Source organism: Anopheles arabiensis, chromosome 2 (genome assembly GCF_016920715.1).
Source record: "Anopheles arabiensis isolate DONGOLA chromosome 2, AaraD3, whole genome shotgun sequence".
Lineage (NCBI taxonomy): Eukaryota > Metazoa > Arthropoda > Insecta > Diptera > Culicidae > Anopheles > Anopheles arabiensis.
The window spans coordinates 93,150,848-93,171,876 of NC_053517.1; the positions used below are offsets into that span (position 1 = coordinate 93,150,848).

Sequence of the window (21,029 nt, forward strand, 5' to 3'; positions counted from 1 at the left end):
TTTCTCCTGACTTCAACTTTCATTACGTGTTCGATTTCACGATCCCGCAACTCCCTCTTTCTATCAGCACTCGCGGGACGTTAGGGTTTTCTTATCACAAGAACACCCGTCCCCACTCCCCATCTTACAGGCGCGTTTCTTTTTTTGTTTGGTCCCTCGATGATTTTGACACAACTTCCGGACCAATTGGAGAGTCCCACGCCCTGTTGGCCCTCGCGTAATCTGGACGATGACAGATTTCCGCTCCTGGTCACCCAAACACCGATGCGGTTCAAAAGCAATTCGTGCCCATTTCCGTCCCATCTCTCAAGGGGATTCCACAGGGGATATATGGGAGCAGTTAGCTGTGGAAATCATCACAGGCACAGCAATAAGAGAGGCAAGCGAAGAAAAAAACAAGAAGATTGAACTGTCGGAAGTTCACGTTTAATAAGCATGCCAGTAACAAACAACATCGGCCACCAGAGTCCACGGTTGCGAAAGATAACGAAAATAGAAGATGACAACTGGGGTTTTAACGTTGGGAAGGACCACTTGTAGGATTGATCACGTTGTCTTTACGCTGGCAGCAAATCAACTACAGGAAGTCTGTTGCTTCTGTTGGCAGATAATTCGCCATGCAGAGAGAGCATTTAGATTAGAGTATTTGGATATTGCATAAACTTCAATATTCTAGTCTTTTCAGCTATAGCAAAGAGACATCTGCCTATAGTGGTCATAGTCATACAACCAGCGAAAACAATCAATTTTGGGGAATTCATCAGGATTTTTATGGTGTATGGATACTCATAACTCACATGTTACTTTAAAAAATATTCCAAACAAGTACCCATGCACCTTGCTCTCAATGATTACCTTTAAAAAGGAACTTGGCTCGGTGTTCAAAAATCGCTAATGTGTCCTAAAAAGACCCATTATGCAGTATTTCTATCTGTAGGATTATGTCCGGAATGAGTTATATGTATTGTATTTAAGTTTTACCGTAATAACCGATGGATGAGCATAAGGGGAAAAGGATTAACTTCCTGTCGCTAAAGACACCATTTACAAACAGAGCAAAAAAAGATAGTAGCTTTGCAAAAATACGTCTTCATAGCCCATTCCATCGCCACAACCACTCATAAGACACAGAACACGCTTTGAATCATAAAAACGAACAAAGTCAGCGCGAACACCACCGAAAACGGAGCCTCCACCACCACCACACCATCCTGTCTACGTTTGTCTGTGTGTCGGTGTGTGTCGGAAAGTTAAATACCAAAAGGTTATGTTTTCGCCCGCTCCCAGACCCCCAGCCACTAGCCCCTTTCGGTGCGAGACACACCACACCGCAGAGCAAACCTATCCTTCCGGCATTATTGCGTTCTTGTATCGCATTAGCTTTATTACCGTGGCGAACCAATTACGGCAAACTGACGTGGAAAACCCCGGCAGACGCACACACACACACATGCACTGACACGCTACTTTCTTTTAGCCGAACATAATGCACGAAACATCGCACACGCACACCAGACCAAGCACTGGAGTGGGGGCCTCCGTATTTTCTTCTACGAGCGATCCAAGAGCGATACGGATAGGAGAAAACTTTTCCCACATGTTTCATTTCAGCTTTTGCTTTCATGGAACTGGCCACAAAGGTGAACCAAACCGAAAAAAAAGAAGCTCTCCTAGTATCACATTTCACCCATAAGAAAAAACCAGTGTCCTGTACGGTTTTTGCAGAGGACAATAGGAATCTTTTCAGACCAAAAAGGAAAACATGCTGCCAAATAACACAGCCAATCACGGATGCCGTCGAATTAGGACGATATGGCGGCCCCAAATGGCAACTCGAGACGCAACTGGTATTAATCCGTCACGAGGACAATACCGGCACGACAGCGGAAAGTCATCAACGGTGCCCAAGGTTGGGAACGATAAAAACGTGAACATAAATGGGAGGCCCGCCATAGAGCACAATCATTTCCAAGGAAAGATAAGCATCGTTCGGTGGCGAAGGACATTAGTAGGACTTGTCCGTACGATTGGTGGAGTCTAAGCTATTTCTGAAGAGGGCATGACGGTTAAAGCATGACTCTTTTCGATAATTCAATATGTCATCCTTATTCAGAATATCATTAACCAATTCACTCATCCGGCACCCTCCTCCTCCTCCTTCTCCAGTGACATTTGAATCATCCGGTAATAAACACACTGCCGGCTGCTGAATCACTTTGTGCGGTACGTGCGAAATTTCCTACTCGCTGCGCTTACAGAATACATTATGACAAACGACTCATCATCTAACGACGGTGGCTAGAGGAGAAAATGATGCACGTGTGATTCACATTCGAGCGGGACGAGCCTAAGCCGCCACACACTAAGTGGCTCGATTTGTTTTACAACCCCGTGGCGGACTCCTCACTCCTCAAAAAATTTTTCGGTGGGGCACGGCACAACTTCGCTACTTCGACTTACAAATTTTCGGCACACTGGAGAAGAGAAGATGGGAATGCATAATTTAGTTAAGCCCAATTTTAGCACCACCCTCTCTCGCCGCGAAGATTCGCCCAATTATCGCACCGATCGTCACAGCGAGCACACACACACACACACACACACACACACACACACACAGGCTCACTAATTATGATCTAATTTTGTTATCATAGTGTAGTGGCGTTAGAGTTTTCCCCACTAGGGTGGCGTTAGAGTTTTCCGCTCTCTATCTTTTCTTGGGTGGGTCCGCGTTCAGGGAGGGTTTCCGATTATTAAAAGCCATCACAAACTAATCCATAGTGGCAGATAGGTTGGAAAATAGGTTAAGAAGATGATGATTAATTTTGAGAATTATTAATTACTGCTTGGATCGACATTTCAAGAGCTGGAAGGTATTTATTTAATTTGCAATAGTTATGTATTGATTTCATGATTCATTCTCATTCAATATTGTTTCCGTCAATTTGAACTTTTTGTGATAAGCTTTTAATCGTAGTAAAAATGGAGGATGGGAACCAAATTTGCCTTTTAAATGCTGTCTAAATTCCACCCGTATTTAGATGGTTTCATCCTCTAAACGCTCAGCCACAGTGCACCATTTACTAGCGCACTCGTAAAGGCATTCAAACCCCCCCCCCCCTTTAACATTCGAAAAGCTCGACTCTGTTGAAGGGAAAACCCGCATTACTTTAGGAGTAAGCAAACAAAAATGCTGCAACGCCAAAACCACACCAAAACACACCAACTCGGCTCTCGTTCCTCTCATTCACACATTCGTGTCGAAAAATTGCAGAAAATTGAAAAAAAATACACATAACAAATAAGAAGACGAGAAAAAAAAACTGAAACCGAAAAAAACAACGAAAACTCATCGCAATTTACCCCCCCCCCCTTGCATCCTCTCCTTACCGTTTTGTTTTTGCAGTACCACTCCGTGTGCGCTGCTGCTGCTGTACATTTGTAGAGCGGAAAAACGGAAAAACGCTGTTGTATGGCGAAGCGTGAAAAATGTTGGACTTTGTGTCTGTTGCCGAGAAGAGGGAGAGAGGATTATGGGGGATGCTATTATCAGCGAGATGAGGCGGGAGGGGCGGGGGATTGCAGTGAAACGCAACTACAATCGGTCGGCTTCTACTCTTCGTTCGCGTTTGCTCCCCCACACGGCCAGATTGGCGGACGAAAAGATGAAGGATGATGATTTCACAACAATTCTCTCTGTGTTGCAAGCAAACCGCAAGCCCGCCAAGCGAACGCGCCGAACCCAAATAACGGGGGCGCATACACACGCGCGAACAGAGACGATATAGTACGGCGGTTTTTTTTTCTGTGCCGAGCCTCATCAACCCCCCCTTGGCAGCGGCCACACGGAAAGTGAAAACTAACCTCTCTCGAATGAAAGAGCCCGCAACCTACTCTACCGCCATGCCTCACACTGCTGCAGCTGCTGGCTGTTTGGTTATTAGTTATCAAAATTTCTCCACCAGAGAGCTCCAACACTGTTTTTTCCACCCTTTATACCGTTTTCCTCTGCTGCTCGGATGGTTCGTGCGCTTTTCCGTGCGTAACACAACGCTAACGAGGGGAAACATTTTGCGGTGTTACAAGAGCCAAGCGCCATGGAACGGTGGTAATGCGCGGCACGAGGGTTGGGAAAGTACATCGCCATGAGAGGAAAAAAGGGTTGGTGCAGGTGCGGGGAAGCGCGGTTTTTGAACATAAAAATAGTAATTAGATAAAATAAATTATCTGTTAATGCATATGTAGCTTAACCATTAGGCATGGGGTTCAACTTTTAGGAGTTGGATGCCAATTTTGGAACATTTGTGGACAGTATGCAAGTATTCAACTATAAAGAGCAAGTAAAATTTGTTTAATCTTAGCAAGAAATAACAATATAAAGAGTAGAACAAAAATCAAATTAAACTGTTCTAATTATGAATAAAACCTCAATGACTCCAATATTTAGCAATGGCATGTTTCGATGCCTATTTTGATTACAATCAATGATACTTGTTTCAAACAAACCCAACTAGTTTCACTATAAGGAATTTGGCTAATTGATTCTGACAATACAAATGTCAAAATCCAATAGGACAAAACAGAAATGTCAATTCTGGATACGGCAAATATGACTGATTTCATGAACATTCCACTAGCCCAGGGTGAAAAATTGAAATCTGCCATTAACCAAGAGTGTTCAGGATCTTGATGACTTCAAGCACTCCTCACGTTTAGTCCAACCTCACCAAGATATCGTACTAATTGATCAGTATATGGGGTTGTCGTATCAATAACACGTTAAAATCCCCTCACAGAATCCAACCGAATTCAAATAGTATTCTTTATTTCCAACCAACTGAGGACTTAAGCCCTTTAGCCCTTTATACTGCTACACATTCTTTCCAAATCCAAATTTGAATAATTCCAATGCACTTCTGCACTAAAAAAAAACTGATTCTCATAACCTTAAAATCGAACATGGAAATAGCAAAATAGTACAACATTCCCCACCCAACGGCAGGTCAACATACTGCCACGCACCTCCGAAATCATCAAATAAATAGCTTTTGGATACGCTTTTCCATTTCAAAACCCAATCGACCGAATTATAAGATCAACACATTCCACCACCACACCAACACGACCGACACACACCACACGAAAGGATTACCTCCAAATAAAACAAAGGGCGAAAATTAGGTACGACACACACTCGACCCCGACTTAGGTTGGTTGGGGAAAATGTGTTCTCTTTTCAGGAGGGCGAAGGGCACACCTCCCCTTGTACCGCAAAAAGGATGCCTCGGGGTCTGTGTGTACGTGCGTCCTGCAAATCAAACGACCCAAACACACACACACCAAAAAGGTTGAACACACGAGAGGCAAAATAGCAACCAAAATACCGAGACAAATAAATTGTTCCACATCATTGCTGGGGCGACATATGTGGTGCGCTAGACATAACACACTGGGGCACGTTTTGGGATTCTCGTTCGCAACAGGGTTTTGCTGATCTCCCATTCAGTGGCCGTGCTCGAGGAGCAGAGCCACACTATACATGGTAGCTTACACCAAAGGAAAGCCCTTAATATTTGAACACACATAAAGCAATTTTGTGCTTTGTTTTTTTTCTGGGATTTCTTGCTTATTGCTATAAATATTTGCACCACTGTATCCACTGAGAGAGACCTTCGCTCCGTCCGGGCGCGACATCCGCAATGGAAAATTTACATGCTATATCCTATCAGATTCAGACCCAGACTGGCCTTGAACCTGACCCTAATGTTTTTTTTCCCCTGCCTCACACACCCATCACCGTCTGGAGTGTGAATCTAATAATTTTCCCAATTCTGTCCCTTCGACTGCCTCCCTCGGTTAGCCCCATTCTGCCGCGCTGGCTGTTGGTCACGGACGATTGGTATAGCGAATGGGCGACCGTACACACACACCGACAGCTTCACACCACCACCACTACCCTGTTGTCGTCTAATACTCGAGTTAACGGACCGAAATCTCTCTAGAGATCGATATAATTAAATTACTCTGCCAGCCCAGACAAAGTGTGCTGTGTTTTTTCATGAGGGTTATTTTCTGTGCTGCTCGCAGTCGCTTTGCAGCACAACCCAAACACAAAGACAAATATATCGTGCTTTGGTACGAGAAACTCGTGTGCTCTGAAACAAGGATTTCCTGGAGCGCAAAAAATAATAATAAAGGACCGCACAAACAATCGACAGTTAACCTCACCTTTTGCCGAAATTTATGATGCCTAGCGGGCGCAGAGCGAGAAATTACCGTGGAGAAAGTAAGTGTGGTCAATAACATATTATGTTATCCCTCTTTTTTTTTTTAATCGCTTTCCAGATCCACGCAAAATAAAAGCGATAGGATGCGCGAAATACCAACAACAAAAAATCCCATTAAAGTTCCGCGAAGGATAAAACAATTAGAACAACTTCGCAATTTTCGGGCAAAGTCCTCGGAGAGGGCCTAAATCTCCCGGCGCCAAACCCCGTTGCGGCAAAGGATCGGCAGTTCGCCAAATCGACCTTTTCAAAAAGATTGCACATAAATCATAACCCTTTTGTGCCTAAAATTGGGGTGTAGGCAAATGCAGAGCATTAAAAAAAGAATCCACAGCAATGTGCAATACAATTTTTTTTAATGACCCATATCACCACGCAAAAAAAAACCACAATTAAATCCTCGAAATGAACCACATACCAACTGCGCGATAAGGTTTTAGGGCGACGCCGGGGAACCCCTTTCTCATCCGTTTCATTCGTTTCATAAATCAAACTTATTAAAAAAGAAAGCAAAAACATGTTGAAATTGGCTACCAATTAGTTAATCTTAAATGACAGGCTTACGAGGGAGCAAACGATAACCTTAACCTTTTCACCAGACTGGCAAGGAACAAACTTAGGACAACGAAGGCGATGAGTTAGCGACTCATCACATTGGCGCTGGGAGATTGTTTCGTCTATCGCGAGTAGAGGTTGTTAAACGCTTGCGTTGAGCTGGCAGAAAATGTTGTATCAACAGTTGTTTCTTTTTCGCTGCTACAATCTTTCGAACCATTTAATTAATGCCTGATAATGAAAGTTCTTGTAATGCCAGGGATGGACGAAGCAGCAATTTTGCCATTTTCTTCATCACAAATCTTAGTACAATATGTAACTAAATGGTATTATTAGTTAAATATAAACTGAAACAACAAGAATCGCTATTATACATTGCTCATAAATCCCTAACTATATAATAATACCTACAACACCTCATAAATTACTCAGACAACTAAGTTTCCTGGTTAAAGAATTCAATACTAGTCGTCAGCTTGAAAAATTCCCAAACACACCGCTAACTTCAACAAGGAACAAACATTATTAATGAATAGAACAAACAGTAAAGGATCCAATCAGATTCCGGATACTGTTGCATAATGGAAGAAGCATACCACACACAAACTCTTCACAATCCTGTGCCTACCAGTTACTACAAGAGAAAGAACCGGCAAACCTCATACCAGCCCATCATCATTACGATTATTTATTATCATCCCTCCTCATCGGGATCAACATTATCACTCCGGGGTCCGGGGACGCAGGCGGCATCTAACAACCCGAAGACTCTGTTGCCCGTGTCTATATCTATATGGAGGGGCATTAAGAAGTGTCATCTCCTTCGCAGCACGATCGTTTCCGTCCGGGCAACATACACAATCGCACTAATGGTTGGTTCCGCTGGTAAGCAGATCCGGTTAATGATTTTCACGCCACACCAAAACCGGAGAGGGTGTGTAGGGTGAGATAAGCGGGACATCAGGATGGACAGAATGGAAGAACAAGAAACACACAAGGGGAACTAGGAATCACAAGCAGAGGAAGTGCCCACCAGCAAAAGCGGGACCGAACTTTGACTAATAACAAATTTGTGGCCAGCCGATAGCTCACTGCGGGTATCATCTCCGGACGCCTGTGCACGGAGGCTTTTGGCTCTAACGAATGCCCCCGCGTGCCGTTCGCCAAACGCCGGTGGTGGTTTACCATCAATTGTGTGATAGGCAATTAATCAAACCATACCCACATCCGAGCGATGCATTTCAGGACGCGGAAGCGTACAAAGGGTGAGGGCACACCAGTATGGTTTGACAAATAGTCATCCACTCCCGGCAATGGTGGCACAGGCACAATAAAAAGGACAGCACATGTTTGCCGCACGATCCACCGATGAGGTATGAACGATGTAAGGGAGCAGGAGATCCCGGCAAACCCGGCTCAAATAACACACGGAAACTGATGAGAGATTTGTGGATGTTGGAAAAGCAAAGCATCCACCAATGGCTAAGTGTACGCCGAGGCTTCATAATGCTCCGGGAGGTGCAGAATGATGCAGGAGGAAAAAACATCGTTGAAATTTGAAGCTGATGCACACAAGCATAACTACTCAAATCAAAGCGTCAGTTTTACAACAAATGAACAAGAATAATTTGAAAATTAAACCAATTTTCTATGAGCTGGTTCTATAAGCATAACTACTTCAGGTGATTTGCTAGTCAGTATTTATAATGAGAAGAGTTAAGACAATCATTGTGGCATATCTTTTAAAAGAGTTATTCAACTCACAAATTGATTTTTTGAGTTGAATGTGAATAACTCTTCAACTTTTCAAACAGTTCCTGAACTAAAGATGGGTTTGATTCATATTGTGGAGCTACAAGTAGATATAGAAAGCTAAGTACCTGATCTATATAAAACATTCGCCGGATTTACTTAACACAATAATCATTTAATTTACCCAGACAGAGGTATAGGGCAACATTGGGAGTTAAATCACTCGTCGAGATTAGCCTGTCTGTCTAATAGATTAAATTATTTAATTCATATTCAGTGAATTGCTAGTCGATGTAAATGATTCAATCGTAAATGAACTAAGTTAGCTCGTCAAAATCCAATTCATTCCTGCAAACATTTAACTCCGCTCGATCATTCCAGCTCAGTATGCCAGATTTGTCTAATTCCTGCGACTTGGGACCTCTCTTGAGCGTAAACCGCTATTGCGTCGCATTTCATTCATGATCATTCCGAGAATCATTCAATGAAAGGTTCTAAACAGTAGCGTGGCGGTCGTTGTACGTTATATTTATCTCGCTGATGGTGCATTGCCGCTGACGCGTTGCAGCTAAGCTATTTTTTGTGTGTGCAACGTGAGTAAGTTCCTTATCAAGAACCACCATGAATCATTCGCGCTCAACGGCTATGAAAGGAGGGGGGGCATGACGAATGTTTGATTACGCTTTGCGCTTATCGCTTTTCGAACTAACCGCCGCTCCGAGTCCCGCTCAAACTATTGTACAACAAACTGAACAGAGCCAGCAAAAACTTTCCATGGCATTTCTTTGTTTCTTAAACGAACTCAAAAACACAAACAACGAAACAATTAACGAAACAAATCCCTAAAGGTCTAGGTTACACCCTTACACCAAGAGCAAAACGTAATCGGAAAGGAGAACCAGAGCCGCCCAGCCGTAAGCTTCGTCACTTGTCCCGAGACGAACACTTTAATCCCCTATACATCAGCCTCTACACCCCTGTGACGACGACGACGATGATGATGGTAATCCAATCTCAGCTGCCGCTATATCGGAGCCGCGGGTCGGTGATAATTGATTGATTTGATTCAATTATACATAAAGCTGGTCCCCGCCCGGGGAAGAGTTTGCCGGTCAATCCTGGTCACGGCACCAGCAAATGTCTTAGGACGAGGCTAATCCAGTGTCCGACCGGGGAAGAGGAGAGCATTGCCCAGACATCACATTGTGCAGAGGGAAGCGTACCCAGAGCAAGCTTACCCAGTAGGCTGCTTGTAGCGCACCGGACACTAATCTGATCCGACGACTTCTGAGCTCTCGGAAGATGGACAGCATGATGAGGAGCGTGCCGACTCCCGGGGGCGGTGTGTTGATTATGCGTGAGATGTAACGGTCCATTAGGGCGCGTCCTTGGCCGTACAACACAGTCTGCGTTGTAAGTGATGTGCAAAAAAGGATTGCAGCTTATGGAAGTTGATTTTCTAGCTAATGCCAGCAGAGTTACTTCTTTATTGCATGGAATTCTTGTTGGATACATAATATTGTTGAAGTTGAATTCTGGAGTATCTTAAGGTTAATCATGCGTCAAAAAAATAGCGCAAACCTCGAAAACACAATATTAAATTAATCGTCAACCACCTCCTAAACTGCTCTTCAACCGACATTCCTTACCGTTGGCTGACAAACAAGGAAGAGTTCTACATTCCAAACATTCCAACTCCGGAACCAAGTGCGCATTTGTCTACTACCCGAACGTCGTCACCATAATTCTTGCTAGCCCAAGAGAAGCTCGCGCACGCCCTGCATATGAGTGGAATATTAAAACGCTTGTCGATGACAATATAGACAGCTGCTCAAACTCAACACGCGACACTCGTTCGATAATACTGCGTCGATAGCATTCAGTATGCAGCGCGTTGCCCCCTCCGTCGATTGTCGTTCTCAATTACACAATATACCTTAACGGCTCCTCATTCGCGCAGTTGCAGTGATTTATTTGGTGGATTGCAAAGACATGTTCCTTCCCGCAACACAATAGCAAAGCACTTGCGGGCATTGTTTGCTCTGCACTTGCTTGTCGATACTCAACCTGCGGTCGCGGCTATAAAGTGGGTCTGCTATGCTAGCTTGCAGTTCACCCTGGAGGACCGAAGAAATCCGTTGCAGTCACACACTTGCGCTCGAAATATTGCAACGCCTAATTGCATCGTCGACCACGCCACCCGACAAACACACACCACCCTGTGGGGTGTGAAGCAGCGAGATACAACTATTCAGCAACGCTGGTGCGTCATATCGGGTGTCTCTAAATCAATGATTCACACACAGAAGGCCACTTTTGGAAGCGAAATAATGCACCGGTAAATGATAAACGTGGCTAAAGCTTCCATTTTTTTTTGTTGTTCGCTTTCAGTTGTACCCATGAAATCAGCCGGGGCTCGAGATGGACTTTATCACCGGAAATAATGGCTTCCCGCTTGCGCGCGTTACCGTCAATCGTTACCACTTGTGCTACGGGTTACAGAGCCGTGAACGGTAAATTGCGTTACAATTTTATTTTTCGTCAGTGTCAAATGGGTTCCATTTAACAAGCAAAAAAAGCGTTTTTAGAGTTTTTTTCTCCAATAGTAAGGGTACGGTTGAGCGTTTCCCATTACTCATCGGCGCGCCCGCCCTTACACAAAAATAGCTGCCGTATGTACATTTCCATAATAAATCAATTTTTCACTTTCACCTCATAGAGGAGAAGAAGCTTTCATCAATGGTTCATCATTTTTAGCAATAAATCTTCATTTCAAATGTGTAAAAAGACCATTTTTGTAAGGGTCATAAAAGTGAACACAGTAAACACAAAAAAGCCACAACAAGAGCAACAACAAAAAATAGGAATCATGCGGCGTATATAAAATGTAAACTCCCTATTGGGTGTGTCCCAATGAATTTTGATAACCAATAAACACCATGGGTAAACTCAACTGAATCATTTCAGTTTAATGATACGGTGCTTCGGTTACAAATCTGCACAAACACCTTCAAACAATTTTGGGATAGATGGTATCTCTACACGAACCTTACGAGGAGAAATCAATTCCCCTGAGAAGAGTGAGAAATTGGACGTAGCTGTCAAGGGTAAATGAGACCCAATGGACTAAATGTAAGTAATCGATTTCTTCATTTCCAATTAAGAAAAAACCAACATCTTCATGTCCTTTAAGTGTATTGGTCTCCTTATATGAAAGTTTGAGGTATAACATGTCAAAGAGGAGGAAACTGAAACCTCTTTCCTGTCACCGTGATGAATAGCACACATTTCCCCCTCTTCTATCACATCCTCACAACTATCGCAACCTCAAAATAACTAACAAAAACTAACACAAACAAGCAAAAGACGACAGCCAAGCCTCAACAATCATTCAAGGAAAATGAACGCTCTCCCCCGAGTTGCCGTCATATCTTTGCATGACGGGGTTGGCGTGTTCTTTTCTCGCATTCAATAAAACGGTTTTCTCAAGATCAAGATCGTTTCCGTTTCCATCCCACCCGGGCTCGCAACAAACACGAGTCGGTTGCATTTTTTGGTTTCGTTTTCGGCTGTCAAAAAATTGAAAGCGTCCCGCGAAACGAACAAAAAAACCTGCCCACCATCACCACCGCCAGTCACACACAGCACAGAGCTGACAGATGCAACGTCGTCTTGCTTTGTGAGCGCTAACGCCTTCCACATCAGATTCTGACTCGCTGTTGCTTTTGCTAGCAAGCTATCATTATGGCGCAAGGCGCATCATCTCGATTGACGAACTGCAGTCATCTGCATGTGAAGCGAAGAACCCCATGCATGCATCTCAACCCTCCGATCTCATACTCTGATATGTGTTTTTGAGCTCGAGGCTATCCAGGGGGAAAAGAGGAAATCAACCTCGTGAAATCACTTCACTTGTCAACAATCGCGCGAGGTTAAGGCACAGATATAAATCACTTGATATCTCGACCGGCGGATCGATTTACACGCCAAAGTGGTGGTATCTCCGGCCCCAATAAAGCGCGCCCGTTAATTTGATAATGATTGCGGTTATTTAAGGCCAATTTGAAATCGAACTCGTTAATTTGATTTCGAGCATACTTGAAAAGCATGCAAAAATGATCTCAATTTTTTTTGTGGTATCTACAAAACAAAACTGTTGGACAGTTTAGTTTTTGGGAAACTCTTCCCGCGGCCAAACACGATAATTATACATTTGCAGACATTTGAATTTGCGCGCGAGAAATCAGTGTCACTCATAACAACGTCTGCTAAAATGCTTCACATTGCAAGCGTCTTTTCCCCCTGAAAAATTCCCACCCCCTTCCTCCTCTTTGCGGCCCAAATGTTCGCCCAAAGACTTCGTTTTTAAAGATGGCGCACAGGCCGCCGTACCAGAATCGTCCAAACAAGATGCAAAGAGAAGCACCACCAAAAAGGGAAACGAGCCTTCCCAAGCAAGACCCAAAACCTCAAAACCTCCGCAACGGAGTCAAGCTCACATGTGCAGTGCACGTGTTGCCGATAGCGTTGCGTTTACACTTTTTCCACCCCACGCCAAAAAGGGTACGCACACACACACACACACACACACATCAGTTATACTTCTGCTTGTTATCGTCTTCTTTCCCTTGGGAAGACTTTGGACATTCTTTCCTCCCCTTCGTCGTTCGTCGATGTAACCGCCCAACCGTTCGGGGCAACTTGTTTTAACCGCCAACATCCTGTTCAGAGAATCCTTTCCAATACGCACAAACGCTTCACCCATCCCGCCGGAGAATATCAGAGGAAAAGACAGAGTTCAGAACGCTACACAGAGAGTTCAAAATCTTGAGCGTACCAACTTTTTACTTGTCCGCCTGCTGTTGTGCATTGCCGTGGTGTCCCTTTTTTCTTGCGTTCGACATAAAACATGAATCATAAATGTTTGCACACCCGAAAGGAAAGAAAACTGTATCATAAACCAAGCGCACATCAGAGGCTTGTCACTTCTTCGCGTAGTTGTCGTACGCACATCGTTCTCTCAACCGGTAGTACCAGAGGGCACACAAATGAAGCGGTAAAAGAGGGATGCTAAGAAAAGACGCACACACATGCTCCGCGCGCCGTGCCCTTTTTGTTCGGCTTGCTCTTCAAGATGTCGAGCAATGAAGGTTTTTTTTTGGGTTGGCGAAAAGTTTATATCATCCAGGGCAGGGAATATTGTCCGCGGGTGTGCCTCCAGCCCAAAGGCCAACGCAAGCAACCTGCGCGCTGCGTTTCCAAAGTGATAAAAACATGATTTACGATTATGGATTCTTGGTGCGTATGACAAATTTTGGAGAGCATACACGCACACCAAAAACAAACCTCCCGACATCCAATAACTCTATCAGTGATGAGATGGGGTTATGAATTCTCGAGAACCTTTTCCCAGGAGGAAGCCATAGCAATTGGAAGAGTGCCTTCTTTTGGCACAAGCATGTCATTCCAAGCAATATTACTGAGGATATACAAATTCTGACAGTTGGGGTAACTATTTCTAGATACTGGGTTTGGTGATCAGGTCCTAAAATTTGATTAATGTTTCCAGACATTCGCCAAATCTTTCCCCGCTTGTTCCTATCTTCAGACAAAATCAAACAGATACTTCCACCGCAGACTACTATTTGCTCGAGTTACGGACCAACTCTCCACACAATGCATCATCATCACAACATCTCCAACCCAACTCCCTCAAGTGCTTCCAGTCATCTAGATCAGCCAGCGATCGGGGGGAAACTGATCAAGTGGAACAACACAAAGCACAATGCGGAAAAGAAACCCTTCGGTGCCCGTAAATTCGACACTCAAAAATCATCAAATTCACGCTTCAGCGATGTCGAGATAGAATAGGGCAGATAAGCTGATGTCCAATTTAGTGTCTAGAACCAGGGCCTGTATCATGTCTCAATAAACAAGCAAACGGGACCAGGGAAGCAGCAGTGTCGCACATCATTTCCCATTCCCTTGGGTATATAATTTTGCACCCAAGGAAGGATGCAAAAGTGCAAAAAAATGCTGGAATTCACTCGGGAATTAGAGACTTTGGCGAGTTGGGTTCTGCTCCAGCAAACCCAAAACATGTTGAACAACATTATACACACTTCTAATGCCTCGTGTCTATAGAACCCCTTAGGATCTTAGGATCGCCATCGCAGGCCATCTCGAAAAAAGGCATTTTGTGGCTCAACATCCATTGGAATCAGTTAACGGAGCACACACCAGTCCTTAATTAACGATCCCTTCCCTTTTTATTCAGTTCGTTCAATTGTTGCGTTGCTTGGGGCTCTGTGTGTGACTTACCATGCCTTGACGCGGATCAGCACCTCGCCGGCCTGGGGCGACGGTTCGGGCTTTTTCAGGATCTTCACGTTCTTGAAACCACCGAAACCGGTCAGCACGACGGCGCGCATCTCCTTCGGTGGGTCTTCCTTCTTCTCCTCGGCCTTCGCCTTCTCGTCCGGGGTCGCACCGCCGTTGGTCTGTTCTTCGCCGGCGGCTGCCGTCTTGGCATCTCCGCCCTCGGCATGCCCGTTCTCGGCCGGCGTGACGACGGCCGTCTCGTTCGTGGGCGACGGGGTCTTCGTTTCGGCGGTCTGTGCAACGACTGGTGCTTCTGTGGTTTCAGTCATCTTGCTGATTATGCGTTGAAAGCGAGCTTAGCGAAAAGGTACACGCGTGGGCCGGGGGGGGCTTGCTTGGCTGTGGAATGAAAGAAGCATCGAGACAAAAAAAGGGTTAGAGCGGAGCTCGTATCGGAGGAGAGCACTGTGTGATTATGGCGTCCTTATTTTAATTAATGTCTATTAATCAATGGTTAAGATTGGAAAAGCTGCGCTACCTGGCAGGCAGCAAGGAAACAGTTTTGGAACCTTTTCAACCAATAAATTATGTCCAAGAAATATATCAGATTATCACAATACAGAAATCATCAAACAAAGACCAATACTATCAACGTGTGAGCGTACTTGGAAGTTAAAATTTACTTCGTAACGCATTCCAGGAACATGGAAAAGTGCGTCCATTTTCCAGTGTGTGTGTGTGTGTGTGTATGTGTGTATTTGATGCCAAGATATTCCAACGCAACCGAAACGTTCTGAAGGAATGGGAAATGAACAACGCCACGAACAAGATCCTAAAGATCCCAAATGGAGGAAGCTGCTGCTGATGCTGCTCTCGCTATTACGCTACATCTCAAAACCTCAGCATTCTACATCGCCTTCCTTCCCTTCTCCACATTTTCCGCGGCCGATGTAAATATTTATAAACGACAAGACAAAGCAACCGATTCCGTCTTTCTGCGATAGATGCTGCCGGAGTTGCGCTGCTTCCACTTCTACCAGATCTTGTGTTTCGTGCACAGGCACCTGTACAACTTACGAGCGAGAGCGCGCGCTCACGTAGATGTGAAGATGTATTATATCCTGCTGTTCTGGCGTTCCTCATCTAAGGGCGTACACAAAAAAACGACTCTCCACCACACTACCAAATGAGACAATTAAAGCGCACGGGCAAAGCACGACGGAAAACTATGACTTTCACGGTGTCTTCAAATGAAAAAAGGCGGAAAACGGAAGGCAAAACGGTAGCTCATTAAAAATGATCTGCTGCTGCTTTTTTGCCGGAGTGATTGTTCCTGCTAGGAGTGTTGCTGGGGGAAAGCATCAGTGTCTTGGAACATGAGCAACAGCAAGAAGAGACAGTAGCAAAGTACAGCCATCGTTCACAAAATGAGAAGTTTTATTTCACAGGACGAACAGCAACAAAAAGGAACCAAATAAAAAAAGTTCTTATGTCCATAAAGTGTCGTTTAACAGGGACTTGAAGGGAGCGAGAGAGAGAGAGCTCGAGCAAATATCTGCTTACAATCACTATCTGTACATCACGAGAAGCGCGACACTTCTTCCTTTAATGGTGATGTCCGGGAGCTACCGAAAATATTTGTCGCTTCTCGTCCCTTCACCGCGTGAAGGAAATTGATGGTGATTGCTCGTCTTTATCGATCAATTCTGGAAGGTAGGCTTCCCAATTTCCCAATGTACATCATTCCAGCATCTTCACACTTTTCGATGTATTCCTGTGCTTGGCAACATCTTGAAAGTAACCTCTAACGTTCGTTGTTAGCTTTCATTTTAGAAGACAACATAATTTCATTCCCTCACTGTTCTTCTATCACAGATCTTTTCTTTATCAACTCCAAACGTAACTCATCGCAATGATCCTAAGATGCCAATTTCCCGAAATATCTCAACACATGTTTCCTAGCAAAAAAAAACATGTCCCGGATGTCATCCTGACACAATGTCATTAGACGATGCAAATGAACAAACGCCAAAGTCGATCGTAATAGGACTACAATGTAACGTAATTGGGTTTTCGCTTCAGGACCTTCCCCCGGTCGGTCGGTGAAAAGGTGATGGTTGTGCCACACCGATAATTGAATATCCAGCGCCTGAACGCTTGTTTCGGTAGCACCAGAAGACCACGACCGAGGACTACAACCGGTCATTACCGTTATGTTTAGATGGAAAAGAGCGCCACCAAGGAGCAGAGAGACTGCTGCTAGAACGCACCCGGTGTGTGGTCCTCTGCAATTGACGTTTGCGCAATGAGCGGCTTCCTACTTCTGGTACACCACACTTCGGCATAACGACAGTGGCAACCTCCCAAAGACAGAGTAGTTGACAGATTCTTTCGCTGCACTTTCTGTGTGTGATAACCACAAACCACCATTCACCGTCACCGCCACACCGCGGACTCCGAAAATGGAAGCTTGTTCGTACAGAAAATTGTACAAAATCATCACCATCATCACCGTACCACCAAAACCAACCCCGCACTGAACTTTGTGCCATCCATGAAACGGTCGCGCCATAGGCTATCCCGGAATATCAACATGGTACCCACCATTCCCGTCCGGCTAAAATGGAATGTAATTTGAAGGTAATTGAGCAGCAGGGCGAAGCCTGGACTGGAGAGAGACATCGGTAGACCCAAGCAATGAGCAAAGGAGGATGGATGCAGGTAAGTTACGCGCAGGGGCGCACGGAACGAATGTCCTGAACGTTTGGGCGTTATTAACGCACCATTGGCCGCTCTCTTCTCCACTCCCAAAATTATGCAAATTTGCACTTTAACTTATTTTACTTTCTGGCATTCCTCTGTTGGATTGCGCGGGGGCTACTCCGTTGCTGGGGTAAATGGGGATGAAAGTTCTTTTTATCTTTTTTTTATGCCTGTTATTTTGGATTGGTCTTTGAAGACAGAGTTGCTGTAGTACGGGTAAGTTGTTTTAGCGCTGTCTGCAGCAATTCAATTATTCACGCGTTCGTGATGTTACTGAAACATCTGGGTACTGTGGCCAAGAAGTACATCCGATGGACAACAACACTTGTGCGGTGATGCAACAGTTGGAATCAATTCCAATAGTTACTTGAATATGTAATAAGGAACATTGTTCTAGAAAGAAATGAGTTATTATTTGTTATTTAGAGAAAATAACTCCGGAAGGTATTGCATATTCATAATGAATGAATTCCTTGTCGAGAATTATTGTTGGTGTACACGAACGAGTACTTGAAATGCTCAAACCACACGTCCGACGCCATAGTGACAAGCACACCTGTCAGAAGCTGTCGAGAACAGTGCTCAATTGATTTCTAGTTTCCAATTGAATTTATTAAAAAAACAACTTCCATGGTCCAATTCCAATACATCCGCCAATTGTCAACAACTCATGGAAAGAGCTTTATCAGTATGATGAAGTTGTTTTTCAACACCCAATGCTCGTAGCGAAAATTCAATTCCAGCCTTTGCACAACACTCTCCTGTGAGGTAAGTTGATACTTGAAAGCTGTCACGAAAATAGATCCCACACACCTCAATCTCGATCGAGGACCTTTTCTGATATCCAATTGATTTTCATGTATCGCTGCCCAATCGTTTGAGCGCAACCGACAAAACTGCTCGACGAACAAGTGATTTCGGAACGAGTGAAAACGACATGTTTCGGACACACCACGCACAGCAGCATATCGATGAGATACACACAAAGTATCACACACAGATATATTACGAACTTTTAGACCATACCTTGGAAGTAACGAAGGGAAAACGCCACACAACGGACAGCTCCACCAAAAGGCTGGAGAAACGAAGCGGGAAGGAAGAGGCACCCGCCATGGACTCGTTTTCATTTTCAAAGTCAATGTCGATAAGCGCGGGGCGCGTGGTGCGTATCGACGAAAGCTTTTGTTTTTGTTTTTACACACATCACACACACACACACACACACACCCTCCCTCCTATCATCTCGGTCACGGTTCAGTTCGGGAGCTCGTCAACTGTAACGGGGGCTGTTGCTGCTGCTCGTGATGTAAAAACTTGTGTGCTCTCTCGTGAGGGAGTGCAGGGAAAAGCGTTCTCACTCCAAAATTGAAGATACAAGGACACACACACACACACACACCCACAAGTGTTGGGGGTGGTTGTGGACCGGAAAAAGAAAACAAAAACATCCCAGCTCGAACGGGTAAAGTAAGGGTTGATGATGGTGGTGACGCGATCGTGTTGGAACACTGTTGCGTCGAAAAAGACCCTGAAGTTGAAAAACAGGCAAAGCTTCCAAACAACTTTTGCACAACAACAAGTTGCAAACTGGCTTCATGACCAGATTTGATGAAAAGGAATCTACTAACAAAAACTATAACACAGATACTAGTGATGTGCCACACATTTTCCACCACTCAGCCCACAGGGTGAGTGAAAACTAATAAAATATCTACTTAGTTTGTACCAATTGCAGCTCTTTGCTGTCTGTTTTTGGTACTCCAACAGTGAGCTAATACCTAGTAGATGATGGAAAGCCAACTACCACCACCACCACCACCAAAACACCACTGCAAGCGATATCAGCGAGATGGAATCTATTGGAATGTTGTTAACGTACGGGAGAGAAAATCGGCGCAAATGTTTTAGCGTTTTTTTTTGTAGTTGGGCAGGAAAATTGGAAAAAGAAATCGACACGCACACGCATCATGCCGCGGATGGTCCACAAACCGCAAGCTGGAACGAGCGAGAAGTTGGAAAGCTGAGCCTCGCCTAACTTTGTTACTGTGGAAATTTCTCGTTTTAACTTAATTACGATGTTTTAAAAGTGAAGAGACAAAAATACCGTCTTAATATAGTATTTCTCACATCATATTTACGTTGTTGTACATAGGTTTCGTTAATTAGAACTCGTTATGCCAAAATACAACACTGTCTGGTTTGGCTTTTAAAGTTTCATGTTTGGAAGTTCAACGGGAAAGAGAAGGGAACAAAAATTGTTGAAAATGCTCACGTAAATCCCCACTGCCTCATATTTGCTCATCATATTCCCTTCCAAACGACATTCTTATCTTGGCCGTTACGTAAAACGTGCCAAACATTCCGGGGCACAGCATTATTATAGATGCAAGGCGCGATTCGTGCGATTTTTCCGATCCCTTTTTGGGGATAGGAACTTTCGATTTCTCTATCCGTAATCCTTACGCTGTTGTGTCTATTGGAGCAATCTCGGGAGGGAGAAGAAGGAGCACACGTTTTGAAAATATATTCCACGTCGTACTATTTCTCACACATTACACACCTTTGCTTTGCGTGGAGATTCGAATTGAAATTTGCGAGAACGTGATTGTATTTTAAAATCCCACAAGACTGTGGTATGAAAACTGTTCTATCGATGTCAAAATTAAAGTTATTTCTACATCAGGTTCTCTGCGGTGAATTCCAGGACATTAAATCCCGATTATTTTTAAACAAATGTCAAAATGAATTCAACATATTAAGAAACACATTAGATTCCAATGAAGATTGAACGTTCAACTCAGTATTTAAAAAAAACCAATAGAAATGTGTTAAGAGTAATCATGGTTCACAAAAAAAATTGTCAAAAAGTGAAAAACGAAAACGTTACAAAAGCACCAACAAAAACCACACACAGAGGAGAGTCGGAAATGCTCGATCGGGGTTTGGTGGTTCGTCGTCGCATCAATCATCCCAAAATATGATCGAAATAATTAAGCCATTAATGTTGCTTGGGGACGACGGCCGTACCGCTTCATCAATATCAAACACAGAAGGGAGGGGAGATTGAGAGGCGATGAAGCATTTGAGAGCGGTTTTTGTTTTGTGGTCCAATTTTTTCCCACCAAAAACAATGTTCTCGGACGAGTTGATGGTTTTTGTTGTTTCAATAAATTGCTCCTCCTGCTTAATGATACACATCCATGATAAAGAGACGGGAGAGAAAAAAAAAATATACCTCCAAATCTATTGAACCGTCACGAAGTGGAAAGAAAAAACGTAACAGACGATCCATGCGATAAAATGTAACCGATCATCAATTGGTTTTTCCAGTTCCCATTTTTTTTTTCC

The 21,029-nt window shown here is 44.1% G+C and overlaps 1 protein-coding gene and 1 long non-coding RNA gene across 2 annotated transcripts in view; one reads left to right on the top strand and one right to left on the bottom strand.

Annotated features, from left to right (window-relative positions):
* LOC120897279 (synaptic vesicle membrane protein VAT-1 homolog-like) overlaps window positions 1-21,029 on the bottom strand; it is a 72,698-nt gene that overhangs the window by 30,280 nt on the left and 21,389 nt on the right. Inside the window, exon 2 of the mRNA XM_040302030.1 lies at window positions 14,916-15,314. Coding sequence (XP_040157964.1) covers window positions 14,916-15,244 — 329 coding nt within the window. The 5' untranslated portion in view covers window positions 15,245-15,314. The remainder of the gene's footprint in view (window positions 1-14,915; window positions 15,315-21,029) is intronic.
* On the top strand, window positions 10,465-11,708 carry LOC120897287. Its single transcript, XR_005738516.1, has 3 exons — window positions 10,465-10,857; window positions 10,986-11,107; window positions 11,562-11,708. It is a non-coding gene; the product is annotated as an uncharacterized LOC120897287 (long non-coding RNA).